This window comes from Sceloporus occidentalis, unplaced genomic scaffold, assembly GCF_023333645.1.
Source record: "Sceloporus occidentalis isolate IW3139 unplaced genomic scaffold, rSceOcc1.0.p SCAF_7, whole genome shotgun sequence".
In the NCBI taxonomy this organism is placed as follows: Eukaryota; Metazoa; Chordata; class Lepidosauria; order Squamata; family Phrynosomatidae; genus Sceloporus; species Sceloporus occidentalis.
Window position 1 is genome coordinate 56,385,283 of NW_028316987.1, and position 21,722 is coordinate 56,407,004.

Here is a 21,722-nt window from a genome sequence, read left to right on the forward strand (position 1 = left end):
CAGACAGGCTCTAAAAGCCACAGTTCAGGCAGCTTGGAAGGGTGCGTTTATATGCTGCATGCTCCCCCGCTACCCTGATGGCTGCCCAGACATGGGCTGATTGAAGATGCTGTGGCAGCATGGCGTTTAGACGGCGCATGCTGCGACAGCATCTGAAAATTGGCTTTGGGCTGCGGTGGAGTGGAAAAAGTTGTCCTTTCCCTGGCTGAAAAAAGATCTTTTCCACTCCTTTTTTGGCTGGAAAAAAGGCAGACTGGGGCTGCAGCATATATTAGTTGTGGCTCCTCCGCTCATCTTTTTTGCCCTTTAGTTCACTAAATAAGATTAATTGTTCTTCCTCTGTAGCCTTTACTTCATGTGTTTAGCATAAATTATCTATTTAGCTTCATCCACAGATTGAACCTGGGCCCTGTTTCATCACTGGGATTATGTAGGCATTCCCAAAATGTTCTCAAGCCCTCGGGGAATATGATCTGCTCCCTGCATTGTATTTCCATCATAAGTAATCTTTCCATTGTCATCTAAACTAGCATAGTTTTATACTCCATGTCATTATTTCAGTTTTCATTTATAACTAACACAGTTTACCAAAGAGTAATCACTGCATTTATGCAATAACCCCCCCCCCTTCAAAATGCTCATCACACCAAACAGTACTAATATCTGTTAAACAAAATGGTGGTTGTGAGAACCAGTAACCATTTAGCAGTCTTCATTTAACAGAAGTCTCTGGCACTCATGCAACAAATTCTTCACTGCTAGCAGAATTCTGGATCAGATGGGTCGGCATCACCTTCTCCAGGTTAAAGGAATGTGATTCAAAAAACTAGTTTGTGGTCATGACGTGAGACCTGAGCTATCCCAGTGGAACTTATGGTTTGTACGGTGAGCCCATGTCATACGTGGGTGTGCCATACGCAGCTTTCAGCTTACACTGAAGCCGTGTGAAGTAGCAATGGCGTGTGTGCCTATGGCACACACACCGTGCCATACCACACTGTTTTCAATGGGCTTGAGACACATTGTTTTCAATGGGGCTTGAGCATACATGACATTTACCTTACGTGGGGGGTCCAGAACGATCGGATCCCCCGTGTAAGGGAAGGGCCCACTGTATTCTGACAACAGCAAACCTATGTGCTATTTCAAAAAGTAATGGTGGAAACATCTTAGAAATACAGTCGATCCTTCTTATACATGGATTTTTTATACACGGATTCAAGCATCCACGGTCTGAAAATGTTCCAAAAAAAGTATAATTTTCAAATATCAAACCTTGATTTTCTGTTTTTTGTAAGGGACACCATTTTGCTATGTCATTATATTTAATGGGACTTGAGCATCCATGGATTTTGTTATCCACGGAGGATCTTGGAACCAAACCCCAGCGTATAACAAGGGTCCACTGTATCAACATTTCAAAGTGATGACACTGGTATTACTACTTGTTTGATGCTGGTTTTGCTTGTGAGTGTTACCTTACCTGGAATCAAAACAAAAACCTGTTCCACGTTCATGCAAGCGGAGGTTTGGTGGCTCAGGAGCAGATGGTGCGCTTGCCTCATCATCCTGCAAAGAAAGGTCTAGATGTTTATCACTATAATTTCTCCCAAAGCAAGAATGGCCAGTTATCATGGCTGTCGTCATCATCATCCATAGTATTTGCAGATTCTAAAGACTTCAGGAGAGGCCTCCTAATTTGGTTAGACTGCTGCTCCCTAAGTCTTACCCATTGGTAAGCTAGCTAAGGCTGAAAAAAGCTGAGGTCAACAAGACCTGGGCAAAATGTTCACCCTTGTGAGTTGTATGTCTGCTGTGATACAGCATGTACAATATGTTTATGAATAGGCAGTTATTATTTTCACAAGCAGGGATGGGATTAGAACTTAAATTGTTTTATCATTAGCACATCAAAAATACAGAATATCATACATTCTATTAGAGGGTGCTTGTGTGTGTTTGTGTGATGCTTATAGCAAGCCCATGAATTTCATAGTTTAGGTAAGGGATACCAAGAGATGGTTTTGCCAGTTCCTTTCTCTGAAATACAGTTTACAGCCTGACATTCTTTGGCAATCTCCTATCTAAATATTAATCAGGGCTGACTCAACATCCAAGATCAGATGGGATCGGGTGCCTTTAGGGTATCCAGACAAAAGCTTGCATACAATCCTCTGATGTATAGCCCATTTAAACAGAATCAAAGTCAGACAACTTTACCTGCTCTTTTGATAACTCATAATAATAATAATAATAATAATAATAATAATAATAATAATAATAATTTTTATTTATAGACCGCTATTCCACTTTGATCATAGCGGTGTACAAGTAAAAAAATTGCAATGACAACTACAAAGTACAATCAAAATATTTTAAAAAGAAATAATTGATATTAATTAAAAAAGAATGTTGTCTTCCAGGCGAGGCCTGTTGTTGCTGGCCTGCCTCTCTCCCCCTAAAGATGGTGGTCAGGAGGAGGGCTCTTTGTCTTCAGGCTAGGCCTCTCCCCCCTCAAGATGGTGGTCGGAGGAGGGCTCTTTGTCTTCAGGCCAGGCCTCTCCCCCCTCAAGATGGTGGTCGGAGGAGGGCTCTTTGTCTTCAGGCCAGGCCTCTCTCCCCCTCAAGATGGTGGTCGGAGGAGGGCTCTTTGTCTTCAGGCCAGGCCTCTCCCCCCTCAAGATGGTGGTCGGAGGAGGATGATGTAGATGATGTGTATATAAACAAAAAAGGTTTCTCACCACAAACTGCTCTGTTTTACAGGAGCATTTTGATTTTAATCAACTCATTTGTACAGGTTACTTGCCAAGGACTGCTATGCACCAGTGTATTCTACTGAACATCCTTGCCTAGGAACAATTAAGTGATTTCCATTTGACAAGCAGAAAAGTAGGATGATAAGATGTTAAACTTCTATTTGATGTAAGACAAGAAAAATCTTCTGAGAACAGGTACACACTTGCCCAAATTTGGTTCCCATTTGAACATATTAGGATCCTTCTCCCTCATTACAAAATCCAAGCTGTGTCAGCAAATGAGCACAAGACTTTAGCTCTGTTCCTCTTGGGTTTGCAAGAGGGCAAAGCACATAGATTAGAAAGAACACTCTGCTAATTAAACTGAAGCAGATGACTAAAGAGGAGAAGGGCTTGTCATATGTAATGTCTGTGCCAAGAATGGTCATATTAAAAATGCAAAATGTGAAGTAAAGGTAGGGAAATGTGCTAAGCTCACATTCAAGACCTTAAACAGGCAGCAAAAGTTCTGACAGCTTCCCTAATTATTCATAGTAATGGACTCGGGGGGCAAAAGGCAGGAAAAAGAGATACATTTTTCTCTGTTACTAGGACTGAGCACCAGGGCTAAAATCGTGCCTGCCTGAACAATGATCAGTTTCTGCAAAGGTTAATAGCAATTAAATGTGGCAAACCAGACTAAATGAGAAGCAGGTCACGATACTACTATACCTGCAAAGAGCACAGGACTTTATAAAGGAATGTTTCTTATTAAAGTATTTCTTAAAGGGTGCAAAGAAATTGTGTCATGAAGTTAACAGCTCTGCTGACCATGTTTTATCTCAATTTCTTAGTATGTATATCTGTTGAATATTATATGGACATGGGACTACACCCATCACTTAAAATCATTTAGATTTTTCAAACAATCAACATTTTAAAATTACTACAAAATACCAGGGCAAAGAAAATTACTGCATTAATGTATTATTTACTTATTGTATCTCAGGGAACAATATCTTCAAAAAATAATATTAACTAGCAAATATTAAAGCTCCCCAAAATGCTACTTATATGCAACTCCTTTGCAGTGTTGCCAACAAGCCTCGAAGATATTCCCCAGAATGTTTTACCAAAATCCAAAATCCCCAGAATTCCCCAATATTTATTATTATTCAGTCAAAATTCCCGGAAATAAATAAATTAAATTCCCCAGATTCCGGGGAATTCCCCAGAAATTGGCAACATTGCTCCTATGTCAACTGCATTATTTTCAATCTGAATCTTAAATTCAAACAAACAAGCTTCATTTATATACCACTTCATATCACCTAAGCAGTGTCTAAGCAGTTTACAACTATAAGCTAATTTGCCCCCAACAATCAGGGTACTCATTTTAGCAACCTCGGAAAGATGCAAGTCTGAGTCAAGCTTGGGCCCTTTTGCTGGTTTTGAACTCGCAAGCCTATGGTTTTGAGTGATCGGCTACAGTACAGTCATATTTACTGTATTTTCCGGCATATAAGAACTTTTTAACCCTTTTAAAACTTATCAAAAGTTGGGGGTTGTCTTATACGCTGGGTTAAGCCCAGCTTCCTCAGGCTGGAAGAGAGCCCCGTGGCCCGGTACGTGCACCCGGCCTCCTCCTGCCTTCCACCCCTTCAGAGGCCCGCTGGAGTTGGCATGCGTCCGGCCTGCTCCTTCCTTCCCAGGCCTCCGAGGTGGTGCCAGAAGAGAGCAGCGCAACCTGGCGTGTGCACCCGGCCAGTTCTGCGGCCTGGTGCGATCGCCGCTGGCTTCCTCCCGCCTTCCAGGGGTAGTCTTATACGGTGAGTATATAGCAAAGTCTATATTTTTTTTTGCCTGCCAAAGTCTATATTTTTACTTGAAAAGTTGGGGGGGGGGTTGTCTTATACACCCCATCATCTTATATGCTGGAAAATAGGGTAACCACTGCGCCACCAGGGCACATTTAAAAGAATGCAGCTGACAGAAGAGATGTATAGCAATTTGAGAAGCTGCTGTATGTACTTAAATTCTATTTAAGATTCATTTAATTCAGGATCTTCATTTGGTAACTGGCTACAATGAATTTGTTGCCATTTTATTTGCTGCTATCAGATTTATTTTAAAAAGAGCCAGAGATAAATATTTTCTAAAAGTGATAATTATGATGGAAAGTGTTTACTTTACATGCGAGACAAAAGACAGACAAAACTTATTTTTATTCATAACTTACATTACTATCCTCAGGATCTTCTAAACCATCAGGCCGACTGAGGTTGCGAGCAGGTTGACTGCATACTACATTGTCTTCGATTTCCCAAGAGGCTGCTCTTGCAGGTGGCCTCTGGATCTCATCAGGGTAAAAAGCACCATCTGCTCCATCTGCAGTCAAAAGTGGGAGACAGCTTCCAGTTAAATATACTGAAGTGCTATTCAGAACCATAAACTATATTCCAACAGATCTACTCAACCAAGAACTTAATAGGACAGAGAACATGGATGAATGTAAATGAACCATTATTCTCATAAAAGGCATCTCTTTTTACCAATATTTACTATATTTGGCCAATACCTTGAAATATATTGCTAAGGATTTTAAGGCCCAATACAGACGGGCAAAAAGTGCCGTCTTGCAGGCGAAGTGAGGACTGAGCATCCCCATGCTCACAGCCCTCCTGTGCGCCATCTTGGTGCACACCCGTTTAGGTGGCACATACCATGATGACGTTCCCTTTGGCGCAGCGCCGAAACGATGCTACACCAAAGGGGCAAGATCAAGTGGCCCGACAGAGGCTATGGCGTTGCTTTGGAGGCACAAAAAGTAGCCGGAAAAAACAGCTCCTTTTTGTGCTCTGCGGAGGCCAGATCGGTGCCGTGGCATGCATTTGCTGTGGCACCAGTCCGGGGCAGAAAGGGGCGGCATCTCGCCGCCCCTTCCTGTCCATTTGAACAGGGCCTCAGTTACTGACTTCAGGTGTTAGATGATTGCAAGTGCATATCTTCTTATAGAACCAATAGTGACAAAGACAGTATTTTCCAACCTCTGGTTTCCTGGATTGTATAGGGGTTTCCATATTGTAGTACTGGTAATCTAGTTGGCACAGCAGGAACTGGCCCATTATCTTCAGGATTGAGAACTGGATTGAGAAAGTATAGTGACTGCTGAGAAATTTGTCCTTCAGTGATTCTCTCTGTTAGATTTCCTAGCCTCCTTCCAGGATTCTAAAAAAAAGTTTAAAAATACAGCTATGTTATAGGCATAAATCAGTCATGTTAATTTTATAATAAGCAAGACATCACTTGACATTCATTCCACTGTAATTCGTTCAGAAAAGTTCATCCCGGTCCCTGCTTGTCAGATTTTATTGTAAAACAGAAACCTGGCTTATGGTTTAGTATCTCACACTGAAGCTTGACAACATCTACCACAGTGTCTTTGTGAAAAGAGTTCTGTGGTCATTGAGGTCCTACCTGCAAGGTCACAGTTAGAGCACTGAGGGAAAGTTGATCAGCCCCCTAGTGATTAGGCTGTAGGTTGGTGTCAAGCATGAAATACTGTTTAAGATCTCCATGTAGCTGTGGGGAATTAGGAATGATGTGGCATCATATGCTGTACTGCAATGGCTGAAACATGGGACACTGTGCAAGCCTTGGATCAGTATCTGAAAAAAATGCTTGGCTATCTTAGGAGGTTACAAATATCTCTGAAAGAGCAGATATGTAGTCTGGGGAGTGTTCCCTAATCTAGTAGGAGACAGAAGCCACTTCGGTGGCTAGAAATACCTTTTACCTGCTTTGGCTGAAAAACTGGACAGGGATAGTTTGAACACTGTACTTCTTATCTTCTAACTTTTAGACTGGATAATGCAATGTGATATGTGTACAACTATCCTTAAGGTTAAGCTGCATTAGGTACAGAATGCTATAGACAATCTTGTAACTGAAGCAGTTGGTCATCATGTTACATATATGCTAGAAAAATTCACCAACTTCCTTCTACCTATTTTAAAATTAATGTGCTTGTTTACAAAGTCCTAAACTGCTCAGGAGCAGGATCCTTAAGAGACTGACTGACTGACTGCCCTGCCCCAGATGCTTATTTGAGCACTGCACTAACCAGGACATATCCTCCTGGTGGTACCCAACATATTAAAGGACCCAGTCCCTGAAGGTTCAGAATAGCATCAGTGTTCACTCTGGAACTCCATACTAGTAAAGACCAGATACCAACCTTTCTGCATATTCAGTTCATGCTGAATATTTATCTGTTCCAACAAGCTTTCTGTGATACTTCCTCCACAAACTCATGCTTCACCCAGCATTCTGTCAAACTACTGGGATTTTTATGTTCTCTACAGTATATTGAATTTTGTACAATTTTTACACTGCTTGGAAGTCTGTCAGAAAGTATTTGTTGCCAATCTGATCCCCAGGACTTTCTACATAGGAACCTTTCTCAGCCTTACTAGGGGAGTAAACCTAGGATTTTCTGTGCATAGACCCTGTGCTCTAACAGTCAGGTATGGGTCCTGGCATGATGTTTTTCTTTAAGTAAACTGAACTATTAGCTGGTGATGTACTGAAGGCTAAATTAGAACTGATACAGATTTCTAAGTATTTAGCATGTAAGTGGTATTCACTCTGTTGCCTGCCAAAATCCATGTTCTGATTTTACTGCAAAAGAATTTGAGGTAATACAAATAAATGCGAGGTACACACCAGCCACATTACAGACTGTTTGCATATCATTGCAAACACATCTAATCACAGTACACAAAACAAATCCAGTTTGGCGTAAACTTTACATAGATGATTCAAACAGCTGGGTGAACATAAAAGGGATAAAATGGACCACACTGAGCTTTCACTTTAAAATCGCTTATCTTTTTCAAACCCAGGTGAGTGAATGTATGTATGCATGTATGTGAGCAAGTGACTATAGTGTTGAAGACTGTTAAACAAGGAGGCAAATTGTTGTACTTGGAAAAACAGGATTTACATATTCAAATTTTAAAAAGTATATATTTAGAGGCCACACTCAAAACGCAGTTGTGTTTTCACATGCAGATGCCACAAAGGGCATGTGGCCATTAGCTGTTCCTTGCATCAGAGGAACTCTCATTGGCTCCCCACATCAAGGTGTACAACTTAAATCTGTGTGCCTATTATTTCTTCCAGCCTATATTTACATCCACGTCAGTGGAGAGGAAGCCAACAATGACTCAACACATTAAAAGCTTCATCAGGGGACATATTATCAATTCATGTCTGCTACAGAACTGGTAAGCTGGGACAAATTTACTCTCCTCCCTGTGTCATTTTTCCTCATACAGAGAAAGAAATAAGCCAGGAAGATGGACTAGCCCTTCCTGAATCTTCTCTGCATTAAAAAACAAAACAAAAAACAAATACATTCTTGGAGGTCAGGAATGGACACCTGCCACAGGTTGGGGAATCACTCTGGCCCCCTCTAGAATACAAGGGCTATACCACCCTTTTTGTCAGCTTTCTATGTACACAAACATGGGTGCATCTCTCAGGCACCTTTGTGTACCCCTCCTGCAGGTGAAAAAAATACAAGCTGCTACCTCTACATTTTATCAAAAGCTTTTAAGAAATGAAACATTAAAACTAGAATTCATTTAACAGTTAAAAGACCTTGTAGAGATGAGGGTTTTTTTGTCCTCTTTGGTTAGAAAACCATCATTATCCAAAATTTTAACAAGCTGTAAGTAAGCACAAGCAAGTCCAGAGTGAAAGGCAAATGCTATATAAATCATTATACAGTTATGTGATGTCCTGGTAACTGAAAATCTAATATTCTATTACAGAACTTGTAGGCTCAATGTGCTTTGTTTTGCTCCGGAAAGCTGCCAATATATATATAGCATTACAGAACTTCGTCTTCTTGTTCTTGGCTCTAATCACTAACAAAACCCAGTCACAAATCAGATAGCTACTTCTTGGGAGTCTCCCCACAGCCAAATTATTTTGTTCAAAGTTAATACCTTTAGACCTAGTTGAGTGTAACAAACAAGAAAAATAAGGAGAAACATACATGAGAGGCATTAAGCACAGCTGTTTTATTTCCCCAGTCAGAACTTTTAAGAAGTTCCATGAGAGATTAAAGTGAGTGGATTTAACAACAACAAAAATTAAGCACCGGCTGACCAAACATTTCTTAGATCCAAAGATCCTTGAGCTAGAAATTATCAACTTCATCACTGTTTTTTGAAACAAAGGAATATTTGAACACTACAAAGATGTCATCTCTATAGAAGCATGCAGCATAGTTCTTTGATAAAGTTAAGAAGAAGGTTATAAATTTAAGCAACCTAATTCCAACAACAATGGGGGTACTTAAAGCCTTTGAATATAAGAATCTTTTCATGTTTCCAGACTTGACTTGTTTCTGAAAAGGTCAGAGTTACACGAACTGCTTGTCAATGTATACTTCCTTATCAGTACGTGTTTATAAATTTCACCCTAGAGAAGATACTAACATTCACTTCTTTTCTCCTCAAATCTATAAAATTACTTTTGCCCCTATTCGGTAACAAAAATTATAGTCTTTAGTTTTTCTATAGCTCTCAACTGGTCAGTGTATGCTTATGATTACCATAAAGATTTTTTGTGTACCTAATTTCATTACTTAATTGTTCTGGATTTAATTTTATCTATGCTCTACTTTAATCTTAGTGCTGCCAAAAAACAACAACAACAACAGAAGATTCGATCAAAGAGGCATTTTATTAAAAACTGGGCTACAGAGAATAAATCCAAGACCTAAAGAAGATCATTTGTGAATACAGATACACATACTAAACCTCACTGGATTTCATGGATCCTGGAACTGGGAGGTGGTGGAGCTTGAGCCCCCCTCCCACAAGTCTGGTGCAGGGACTGAGCCCTCCCTTAAATAATCTGACAAAATTCACCACCAAGATTCTTATAAAGTTGAGCTTCCTCAAGCAAAAATATATTAAATGGTCGAGAACTAAGAAATACTAAAAAAGTCACTGCATTGAGCCCTCCCATGAATAATAAAAGCTACCTGCACTCTACATATGTGGACCTATGCAGGTGTAAGCTGTAATGATTTTTGGGCAAGATCCTGCAAGGGAGATGTAACTACAATCCATCTCACAATCTGACATCTTAAAAGCTGGGCATGCACACCAACTGAAGAAGTCTTGCAATGCTGGTAATCAGGGTATTGAATGAAGGATGATGCATCTAGTCCCCTACTGACAGAAAGCAGCAGTGTAATGAGTAGCATCAGGGCCAATTGCAACACCATTCACTAGCACTTCAAAATTCCTTCAGTTGATGCAGCTGCCTAGCTTTTAAGGTGGGTTTTGAGAGTCAGATTCTGAGATGGATTGTAAACACCACATTTTACAAGGTCATAAATCTGTTTTATGTCACCATAAATATGAAAGAGAATGCCAGCAAATATATTTAAAGATATTTCAATGATAATGATAGGAAAAGCAATTAGCCTTCCCCTTGCAAGTAGGCAAAATTAATAACAACCTGTTTGCCAATGTTGATCACCATCCTTTCCCCTGCCAAAAACAGTTTTGTAGACCCTGCTAGGTTTACTGTTCCAAGTGCAGTGTCTCACACTGACATAAAGTTTGCCCCCTAACTGTCCCAGAGAATCAAGAATTGCTTACAAACTGATCCTTACATAACACACACAAGATCTTCTTGAAGGACTTTTACACGCTGCATCAGTAGACACTAAAAAAGTTCAGAGCATTATATCCATACACATATTTCATGCCTAAGTTCCTAGGGTTTTTTTATCCCCATTTCCCTGTGAGGTAGCCTGCAACTACCCTACCAGTTGCCACTTCCAGCAGACATAATAGTTTGGAAGTGCTGCTTTAATAGCTTGATGGGGCACTTAACAATGTTTTTTTTCCCCTTTACTGCATAAATATACATGGCAGATCATTTTTTAAGAACAAATTCCTGTGCTCTCCGTGAAATGATGCTGGTGTGTTTCTCATTCTTAAGGTTGATTTTGCTCTTTAGTTTTTTAAGGCAGCCACAGCAAACTAGGCTGACATTCTGCCTACCAGCAGAAAAATATTAGGAATGACCTTTTAATTCTGGCATACCTTTAGTAGGTTGTCAGCATTTAATCCAAGGGGTGTGCGGATTCCCCTTACTGATTCTCCTTTAATTCTCCTTACTAATTTGTTTTCAATTACTTTTCAAAATTGTCTTAGCCTTTGTTTGCTTATATTTTTATTGATTCATAACATATACTGAACATGTTAAAAATATGAAAGTTGTCTTAGACTTTTGATTAATCTGTTTTATGAACATTTAACCATTACCTTCTCATTGCTGAGGATTCCCAGATGGGAAGTGAGTTCACTTATCTGCCTGTCCTTCTCAGCCAACTGAACCTATTTAAAGACAAAGGTTAAAACTGTATTAATGAGCGCAAGCCAGTTCCTCACATGTACTTAGAATACTTCAAAGTCTTTAAATCAATAAAAACTATAAATAAATAAAAATTCCAATGGAAGTTCAATAATTGGATTAGTTTCACACTCAATAGGCAAAACAACAAGAAATGCCATGAATGTTATACCATGAATGTAGTTTAACCTGAGTCAGCATATGGCCTTAGTTTGCCTACCAGGATAATACTATTCAGTTCCCCCACTTACCAATACTGAGTCTATACCTACTAAATAGGTTTTTATGTCATCTTTTTGATGTTGTCATGTGTGAACTGCAAAAATTATCTCATTTTGAAGGTTCAGAAGTGTATATGGGTGGAAAATGTGATCTCTATTCCAACTACTTTTACTAAACAGGATTATCACTATGTCAGACCTGTACTTTTCCCAATCTTTTACTTTGTAGACTATGAAGATGTTGCTTTGACATAGAAAGTCTTTTGATAAGTCTGAAGTTCTCATCTGGATTGGATGGGAGTACACTAAGGAACTCATTTTCTCCACCCACTCTCTAGGGGTTTGGGGTGTAACATTAAAAAAGGCAAGAAACAGGGCCCAGGAGAAGGGATTTTTGAGTCTGAGCAAATGGAGAGACTAGAAATATGGCAAGTCTAATATGTAGAAGATATCTCTTATTCCAAATGAAAACAACCTGAGAAAAGGAGAGGGGAGCAGTGCTATGGATAATGGGGAAAATCTAACTGTGAATCAACTGAAGCTCCCTTCACTTGGTGCAATCATGGTGGAGAGCAGGAAACTCTTTGTTGTTGATGATGATTATGTTGTTGTGTTCCTTCAAGTCATTTCAAACTTATGGTGACTCTAAAGCAACCCTACCATGGGTTTTTCTTCAAGGTTTGACCTTAGTCTCCCTCTGAGGCCAAAAGAACATAGGCTTGGCCAAGGTCACCAAATGGGTAAACATGGCTGAGCAAGGATTCAAACCCTGTTCTCCAATATCGTAGTCCAACACTCAAACTGCTACACTATGCTTGGTCTCCGGGGAAATTTCTTACAACAATCTATTTAGGACACAGAAAAGGTATCAGACAGATTTAGGTAAGTACTTTAATTTAGGTACTAACTTCTTTTCATCCCTCCTCCTGCAAAAAGGGAGGAACAATCAGACTTAGAATTATTTGCTCTTTAACAATGAGAGAACAAAATACAATCGGTAGTGAAAGACACTCAACTCACTTAGACACAATGCTTACTTATTTTCCCTTCATTACTAAATGTTGCACCCATCTCAACATGTGCACTACTGCAAGAGGTAAATGTTTTCCCACTCCCATCCTCCAAGACCAACTGGTCTTGATTTTACAAAGAATAAAAATTTCAGCTTTCTAGCAAATGTTCAAAAAACAAAACAAAACAAAACAAAAAACCAACCTTCTACTAGGCAATTACTCCTGCCATTACAGAAATACTGTATGCTCTTCCTCTGTCACAGAGAATAAATGCAGGCCTAAAAGAGCTAGACTGTTCAACTAAGAACAGTCCAACAAATGCTAACGCACAATAATAATCTGCCTCCCAAACAATTGTTTGTGAAGAATTATTTTTCATGTCCAGGCAATGTTAAAGTGCTTAGTTATCAATGTTAAAGAAAGCTGAACTTACTAAATATTGTTCTTCCATTGCAGTTAGTTGTTGCTTCACACTCTCACTAATTTTCACTTGCTCCTTCCATTTGAGCTCCAACTTGGCCAGTTCATCAGCATAGGCACTACATTTCAATTTCTCATCCTGCAGAGGAAGGTTTCAATTGACAAAGTTTTACAAACCTGTAATTTCTTTGGCCATTTCACTCACAGTCCAGCTGTTTTTTTTAAACTGCTACCAATTGGCTTCCTTGTTCATTACCTAACCAGGGAAGTCTCTCATCCCCATTTTAAAACATTTTGGGTGGACTAACAAAAGAATCAAATCAATGAAAAATGTTTTAGTGTGAGTCAGTACTTTTCTTTACAACTGTGCTATTTTTTGTATGTAAAAGTAGCTTCTTTTTGTCTTGGGGATACAACAGACTTATAAAGCTTTGCAACTATCAAGTACACCATGCATCCAGAAAGCGAAAGGCAAAAGCCCCTTACAATCAATGAGAACAAAACCACAAAGAATCTTCTAGAAAACTAGTAAAGTCAGGAAAACAAATGTGAGAAAGCATATTTAGAAACAAGTTGTTAATTGTTATGTGGATATAACAAGACACATCTCTTTGAGGAAAAATACAACTAGTAGCTTTCCTTTTCAGACTTCTCTCATTCCTTTTGCTTAATATTCATATTCTTATAATTTCTAAATATCAGTGTTCTTAGCTATGTACTACAGCTGTCACTTGTTTAAATTTGCATATGACTTCAAACAATTAGTGTAGCAAGCAACATACTTATGTTTTCTAGCTAATGCATACAAATATTATTAGATGAGAGAAAAGAAGAATGCCTTTAAGATGGGGCTTGCTACTTACATTTTTCTAAGTACTTGTAATTAAATATTTTTAAAAAGTCTACTGCCAACACCACCAAACCAATAAATTTGCAGATGTACTACATACCCAAACACTGAAGTAACCCATCCCATGTGGAGACAGGGCACATAATAGCAATAGCAAGTACATTTCTATACTGCTTATCAGTGCACTTAAACACTCCATAAGCAGTTTACAATGTGTAAGCTAATTGCCCCCAACAAGCTGGGTACTAATTTTAGCAACCTCGGAAGGATCCAAGCCTGAGTCAAAGCCTGAGCCCCTGGCTGCTATTGAACTTACAACCTTGTGGTTTGTGAGTGAGTGATTGCAATACAGGCATTTAACCACTGTGCCACCAGAGTTCTTACAACTGGTTGTAAGCCGCAGAATAATACTTACTTCTAGGTAAACAGGGATATGAATATAATGGGTGGACCACTGAATCCAAGAGAACAAGTTATTTAAAACTAGCAAAGGATGACCCAAGACATTTCACTACCTGGACAAAGCCCAAGGAGGGGGGGGGGGGGGGGCTTATGACCAAGTAGTAAAATAAATGCAGCCATATTCAAACACAGGTTCTTGCCTTCACCTCTCCAGGTCACTGTGCTAGCTGAGGCAAACCACTTTACTCTGCTCCACTCTGCTCCATATGCAGTTCTGAATGAAGTATCTTAAAAAGTCAGTAGAAAATATATCCACAAATCTAGTTGTGCATCTGTAAATTTTTTTCTGCCCAAGGAACCTTAGCTGGAACTTGCACTGACTGGGGCAGTAAAATGTATCAGAAGCCTCTTTCTCGAGGGTCCACATGGTATGCCTCCGGTAGTGGGCTTCTTGGCAGCTTCCATAAGGCAATAACAGTCCAGAAACAACACTATGCTGCAGAATTTTTTCAACTACCACCAATTCTCACTTCTGAACCTTTTATGTCACAGGGACCTTCAACAACAGTCCCCACTCACTGAAACTAACATCCACAGTTTCTTCACTGAGAATGCACATCCTTTCCCGGGGCTATGTTTTTGAAGGCCCAACACCGACCCTGGAGATCCCAAAAGAATGGACCTGCAGCCCAATAATTCAACCGCAGTCCTCTTTCTAGTGGAGGACTGGCCTTTCCCTTAGCATTGGGATATTTGCCCAAGAAACCCTCTTCCACTGGGTCCTTTAAACTTTCTGATCCTATACTCCCAGCCCTTGAGTGACTCCCCCGATGTATCAGGTTGGCCGGTCCTCCGTCCCGTTGTCCTTTCCAAAGTCCTAGCTTTTCTCTCTCCAACTGCCTCATTCCCATCCATTCTTCCACATCCTCCTCCCACGACTGCCTCACCCTCTTCTTCTACCCTCTCCTCCAGCCGCTCCCTCTTTGGCTCCCCACTCCCCTCTCCCAGGACCTCCCTTTCTTCTCGAAATTATGGGGTTTGTAGTTCTATTCCTGTTCGGTGCTCTTTGGGTAACTTCATTAGCTCAGAACAACCTGAACTATCCCGTTCAGCCTCCATAGCTTCATCACACTCTTAGACTACTCATCACTAAATTAATCCAACCTTTATTTTTTAAGAAACAGTGTAGTTCTATATGTTCTGTTGTAAAATTCTATAACTCCTCCCAAAGAAGTTTGTCAATTTTACAAAACTATTGGGAATATGTATGTATTATATATTTACAAGTGCTACTTACATTATGATCAATAAGTTTATTGACTTGTTTTTGTAGCTTCTGACATTCTTTGAATTTTTCTTTGTAGTGATCAGCAGCCATTTGCAGGCGGAGCTTCAAATCTTCAACTTCTCTGCGTAACTCTTTTTCTACAACACTTGATTTTTCCTTTAATAACAAAAAAATAATTTATAGAGAAAATGTATTTACTCTTCCAAATAACTTGTTCAAAAAAACCTAAAATAGTAAAGAATATAGACAACAAGGTGCAAAACCAATGTGTGAGGAACAGAGACCACGAAGAAGAAACATAAGATAATTTAAGAGAATGATTTTCCTCCCATACCCTTTTTTTTACTTTACAGTTGGTTAAGACTACTCTTATAATGAGTTTTTCCCTTAGAGTAGTGGGCTAGCTCACATGGAATGTGAGCTCTTCCTCTTTCCTGTGATGACCAGATCAACACACACTTACCTTTAGCAACGTCACAGTATAACATGCTCTGAAACTGTTTATTGGGCAAAAGAGCAAATCACACAAACCTCTGCTCAAAGTATGTGCAGCAGCTATTAGGGCTCTTTACCAGAGCACATGATAGATGAGAACTACAGCCAAAGGTGCAGTCATCTTGGACCAATGAAATGGATTACAGCAGTTGACTCAAAATCCACCTACGAGTATTAACCCTAGGATATCATTCAAGTTCTACCTTCTGATTCCTTCATCTGTACACCAATATAAAGTAAACAGTTCAGCGCAAAAACATCCCTGGGGATGTTCACACCTAGGATGAGCACAGATTTTACTCTTCAGATGTACCTATAGATTGATTTTGTAAAAAGGAAATTCTTCAATTGCATTTAAAAAGTAATGTGTGTTAAATCATAAAATTACATGTACACATACACACAAGCATAGAACTGACTGCTTGTGATATAAACCTGTAGCGTATCTTACTTACAGGGGACAATTCCTTTTTTAAAGTCCCACTGAAAAAAATGTTATGAATAATGTGACATATTTTAAGTTTTTCCAAATGAGAAAATATGAAAGCTACCTAGAAGTGATTGTGCACTTCATTCAACACTTGAACTATGTTATGTGTGTTATTATTAATCCACAGATTGGAGAAGCTAAGTGGAAATTTTCCAAATATATAAGACACATGAGTCCTCCTAAGGTTCAGTCTAAACTATGTTTTCCTTTCTTTGTAATCCAATTAATGTCCATTTAATTTTAGGGAATGGAAAGTGATATGGCATAGAGACCATTTCCCACTGAAAGTGAATGACAATTAGTAATTATCCAAGTATAATTATATTTTATATTCTATGCCAGTGATGGTAAATACACACACACACACACACACACCCCGAGGGAGGGAAAATGACCAGTCAGGATTAAACATAAGAACAGATTGTCTTACCTGTTCATTATTCACTAGAGTGATTTTTTTAAGTTCAGATAAAGCATCAGTGAGTTGCTTCTTCACCTTCTCATTTTCCAGTCGAGCACTATGAAGATCTGCCATAGTTTTATCACGCACGTTTACTGCATCACTAAGTTCGTTTGACATCAGTAGAGCTTCCTGCTTAGCAGCTTCAATATGATCCTGAGCTTGTCGAAGCTGTTCTTTTAATATGCTTGTCTCTTCCTAGAAAAATTAAGAAAAATTTGAAAATACTATTAAATAATTGTTCATTTCTCTCTCATTTTCTTAAAGAGAAAGGGAAATAGCATTTTCAAGATTCAAAATAGCAGTTTCAATATTTAAAACATTCTGAAATATCCAGTTGTTCAAAGAACAGCAACATTTGGTCTTCAAGTACTTGACCCAAACCAGCTTCTAGTCCCAATTAGGTTATACACACTATGGCCTGTTACAGACTGCCAAAATAAAGCTGCTTCGGGTCTCTTTGGAGGTATGCTATTTAAATGATGTATGGGTCATAAGAGTCTGGAGGTCGCACCAAAGCCACACTCCGTTCCTAAGCACTGGAGTGCAGCTTTGGTGAAGCTTCCGGATTCTTAGGATGCATGCATCATTTAAACAGCATACCTCCAAAGAGACCCGAAGCAGCTTTATTTTGGCAGTCTGTAACAGGCCTAAAGCAAATGGTGAATAATAAGTCCTTTTGTGTAAAACCCATTGATTCAAAGCATCTACTCTAGGTGGGCTACGATTCTGAAGGCCACAGTTTAATTCCCTACTCTGCCATAAAATCCACTGAGTGACTTTGGGCAAGTCACATGCTCTCAGCCTTGGGGAAAGCAATGGTAAACCTCCTCTGAACAAATCTAGCCAAGTAAACCCCATGTCTTAGGGTCACCATAAGTTGGAAATAACTTGAATGCACACAACACTCTAGCTGGGATTTAGGTCTTTACTCTTCATCTTTACCAAGCAGTATAAAATCACTACAGCACTTAGAATGTGCTATGAAAGTATTATACCTACATCACTGTAGTTTAATTTACAGAATTTATTAATTGTAACAATGACAAAATGTAATCACGACCAATTTGAGAGAACAAATGCATTTTGCAGTGAGTATTTTGCTTATGTGATATTTTGAAACAGCCAAAACATCTTAACAAAGCAACATTTCAATCTTAAATCAAAATGTTATCTGAGAGGTAATTACCTTTGATGAAGTAAGCAGAAAAGCTCTTTTTAACTTTTCTTTCTCAGCTACACACAACTGTAATCTGCCAATCTCCTCTTTGTAATAACTTATCAGATTCTCTTTATTTCCATCCAGATTCTTTAGTGTCTGAACTTCTGATGCTAGTTTTGTGTTTTCAATTTCTGTGTTCTTCAGGTGTATCTATAATGTTAAGACCAGCTCATAATCTTGCTTGTCATATTTAAGCCAAACAGACAAATGAAGATAGAGGTTTGCCAGGAGTTACTATGGATACCACAGATTGAGTTTATATATTCCCCTTTCCAAGGTGTATACTTCACAACAACCTATAAAAGCACAACATGACCTACACAATATGAATACTGGGTCAATTGCCAGATCTCCAAAAGTGTGAGTGGTACTTAGTGGACATTGATACTGAAATCAATGTCCAATACATACTTTAAAAATGCATTAATTAATTTCCAACAAGCTGTCCAAGGTTCGTAGCTCCTATATAGCACCTTCTCTTCTCTAGTTTGTTCCTTTCCAGCACATAAACCAAATAAACTAACTTTCTGGATTTTCACTCTACTCACTGTAAGTGAATAAACCAGAGAAGGGAAAGTGCCTGCTGCCAGACTACACAATGAACCATCCACAGAGCAAAAGGATCAACATTTTTTTAGCCATCTGCTTGAACAGCATGAACCAGCCAGGATGTCTGGCTTGTCACATCATGCTAATTCACTCACAGTCTGATGTAAGTCATGGTATGCAAAACAAGGCAGCATGAAGTAAAGTAACTGCTGATGTCACGAGATCCATAACACTATTCTACAAATGGTCTTTGGGGAAGGGAGTGCAAGGTGGGCTTTACCACCTTCTAACCACATAAATGCTAGATGAGGAAGTCCCCTCAAAGAAGAAATTTTATTTTCAATAATATAAATACAGCACATTCATTTTATCATCTTTCTGTTGAAAATTATATATATATATATATATATATATATATATACACACACACACACACATGTGTGTGTGCGCGCACGCGCATGCTTTCATCTCTATATCAAGCACAGAAGTTTACCTTGTAGAGTTCCTTTTCATCTTTCTCTGTCTTTAACTGGCATTCAAGTTGCTCCTTTTCAAGGATTACCTTCTTGAGTTTGTCTTTTAAGCTATTGAAAACAATAAAAAGTTAATGCAATATTGTCCTGTCTAGATTTCAATGGAACATAAAGCATCATATTAGGCACATACCTGTCTAACTCTGTTTCTTTTGCAATAGCTTTCTGAGTAACGGTCATTATATCTTCTTCAAGTTGGAGGACTTTGGAAGTTGCCACATCATATTTTTTCTTCAGTTCATCCTTTTCCGTTTTAAGAGCCTCAGTCGTTTTAAAGTTATCCTAACAAAAACAAAAGCGTCACAAAGAACATTTTGGAAATGTGTTGACCAACAGAATCCACTCAAGCAGCTCTACAATAACACTTTTCTCATCTTACCATCTGAAAAAATGAAAAAGAAAAAAATAACATCTACAAGGTAGATGCATGAGGTGTGAGTAATCTACACTACAGGTAGGGGCAAACTACTTCAGTACCAACCACCATGGTTATATCCCACAGTCCAAAATTCTGGCATCTGCTATGGAGCTGGAAATTTAGTACCTCTGAGGTTTTGAGATATCTTTGCATAAATATGCACGCACCAGTGGTTTTCATACTTTTGGTACATGCAAGCTTTTGTACTAGAATGATCAAATGTATTTTAATAAATAAAAAAATCCTTAAAGGAAGATGGATCATACTTAAATCTATATTAAGAATGTAGAAGACAGTAATCATGCACAGTCATTATAGTTATAAAAGTACTGATAATTGAAGTCTATTATAACAAATCTATTTCTATTTCAATTTGGGAGACAATCACAGAAAAACTGTTCCATGGCTACATTAGTGAAGATGATTTAGTCTTGCTAGCAAGCAAAAATGTAAAACCCTGCTAACACACTTGTCAAGAAAACATGTTTGTATTAGGCTTATGTGTTTTAAGATGTAAAGAAAGCCAAGGATTATGTTGCCCATCTGCTAAATTAGAACCCTGAAGTATCTTCTTTTAACCACCACTAGCATTAAAGATAGTGGAAGACTAATTGCTATCTCCCTGTTTGGAGAAAGCTCATGTAGAGAAGTGCAGTTGGCCATTTGGTTTCATTAGTTTCTGATTTAAATCTCCAAATCACCACAAAATAGTTTGGGGGATAAGAGAGAGGGGAAATGAGGCTAATAACTTTCTTCCTATCTTCCTTCATCTTTTTCTTTCTTTACTATTGTTAACTACAGCGTGCCAGTGTTATACGCAGGCATGCCATACGCGACTTCCAGCATATGCTGGAAGCCACATTGCAAAAACTTCTCTCATGCCCGGAAGAAGTAATGGGGTGCATGCCTCCAGCGCAGGCACAAGCCCCATTACTTCTAATGGAGCTTGAGTATATGCATTTTTCCCTTATGCATGGAGGTCTGGAATGGATCCCGCGTAAGGAAAGGGCACGCTGTATATGCAAAGCCTAGCCATTACTACCAGAGACACTCTGCAAACAAATGAAAAAAATGAATGACAACTCTGCTGCTGCTGGGATCACAGAAAGGATCTGAAGAAAGAATGCTCTAACACAGCATATCATTTGTGTATTATAACTTTGTTCTATGTGGAATGGTGAAAATTTTGAGAACTTTTGAGAAAAGGCAGGATATAAGTACTGTATATATGTCTAGAAATTGTAGTCTAAATTTTGGGTAAAAATTGACACACACACCCCCCAAAAAAAACCTGAGTCAACTTATGCATGGATCAATGTAAGTACTGTACTTTAACTCATATATAACCTTCCCCTGATTTAAGGCAAGAGTTTAACCCACCCTGGAAGCATTAACTCTACTCTCTCATCCATCCAACCTTTACTGTTATGCCTGCTGGAATTTTGTAAGTTCTTATGCATCATTTTCCTTTGCTTCATTCTTTAGATTCTTTGGCGTGGTACAGACAGCCCCTTTCTGCACTGGATTGGGGGCAGGGCAGCCTCACTGGCATTTTCTCCTCAGCATCGCTCCCGCAGCCATTTGGTTGCTGCGGGAACGATGCACATGCCAAAAAGGAGCTCCCTCGAGCAGCTCCTTCTTTGCGGCACAGCAACCAGGAAGTGGCACTCTTATGATGCCACTTCCTGTCCGCGGTGTCATGGCGGCCCCCGTGTGGACTGTAGGCCGCCATGAGGAGGGTGTGGTCATGTTCTAGGGTTAGGGATTATGCGGTTGCCGTGCAGTACCTAACCCTAGAATTGGTGCCACTACACTGCATTTTGGTGGTCTGTACCGCATCCTGGTTACATGTCACTCACTAAGTTTTACCCTCAACTTATCCATGGGACAAAATCCGTAAGTCTGGCTCTACGCCAGCTTGGGGGCATGGAGTTTAGACACACCACACCCCCAAGCTGGACAGAAGCTGTGCTGGCAATTACATGCCAGCCGGCTGCTATCCTGCTAGGGGCATGGCATTTAGATGCCACTTGCCCCGGATCTGGCGAACAGCTGGCTCCAGCAACAAAGGGGCAGTTTTTTTCTCCCCCAACCAGGAGCTGATTTTTTCCACTGTATATGGGGCAGAAGCTGGCCGTATTGGAGCCACGGTGTGCAGTTGCTGCAGCCTCCACCCAGCTT

The 21,722-nt window shown here is 39.4% G+C and overlaps 1 protein-coding gene across 3 annotated transcripts in view; it reads right to left on the reverse strand.

Annotated features, from left to right (window-relative positions):
• TAX1BP1 (Tax1 binding protein 1) overlaps positions 1 to 21,722 on the reverse strand; it is a 37,867-nt gene that overhangs the window by 1,395 nt on the left and 14,750 nt on the right. For 2 of the 3 annotated variants that reach the window (XM_089533034.1, XM_089533035.1), the window contains exons 6-15: positions 19,257 to 19,405; positions 19,084 to 19,174; positions 18,009 to 18,191; positions 16,790 to 17,017; positions 15,384 to 15,530; positions 12,848 to 12,973; positions 11,093 to 11,164; positions 5,783 to 5,963; positions 4,975 to 5,123; positions 1,484 to 1,569 (exon numbers count right to left, since the gene is read on the reverse strand). In XM_089533034.1, coding sequence (XP_089389160.1) covers positions 1,484 to 1,569; positions 4,975 to 5,123; positions 5,783 to 5,963; positions 11,093 to 11,164; positions 12,848 to 12,973; positions 15,384 to 15,530; positions 16,790 to 17,017; positions 18,009 to 18,191; positions 19,084 to 19,174; positions 19,257 to 19,405 — 1,412 coding nt within the window. The remainder of the gene's footprint in view (positions 1 to 1,483; positions 1,570 to 4,974; positions 5,124 to 5,782; positions 5,964 to 11,092; positions 11,165 to 12,847; positions 12,974 to 15,383; positions 15,531 to 16,789; positions 17,018 to 18,008; positions 18,192 to 19,083; positions 19,175 to 19,256; positions 19,406 to 21,722) is intronic. The other variant, XM_089533037.1, reaches the window with a different exon arrangement.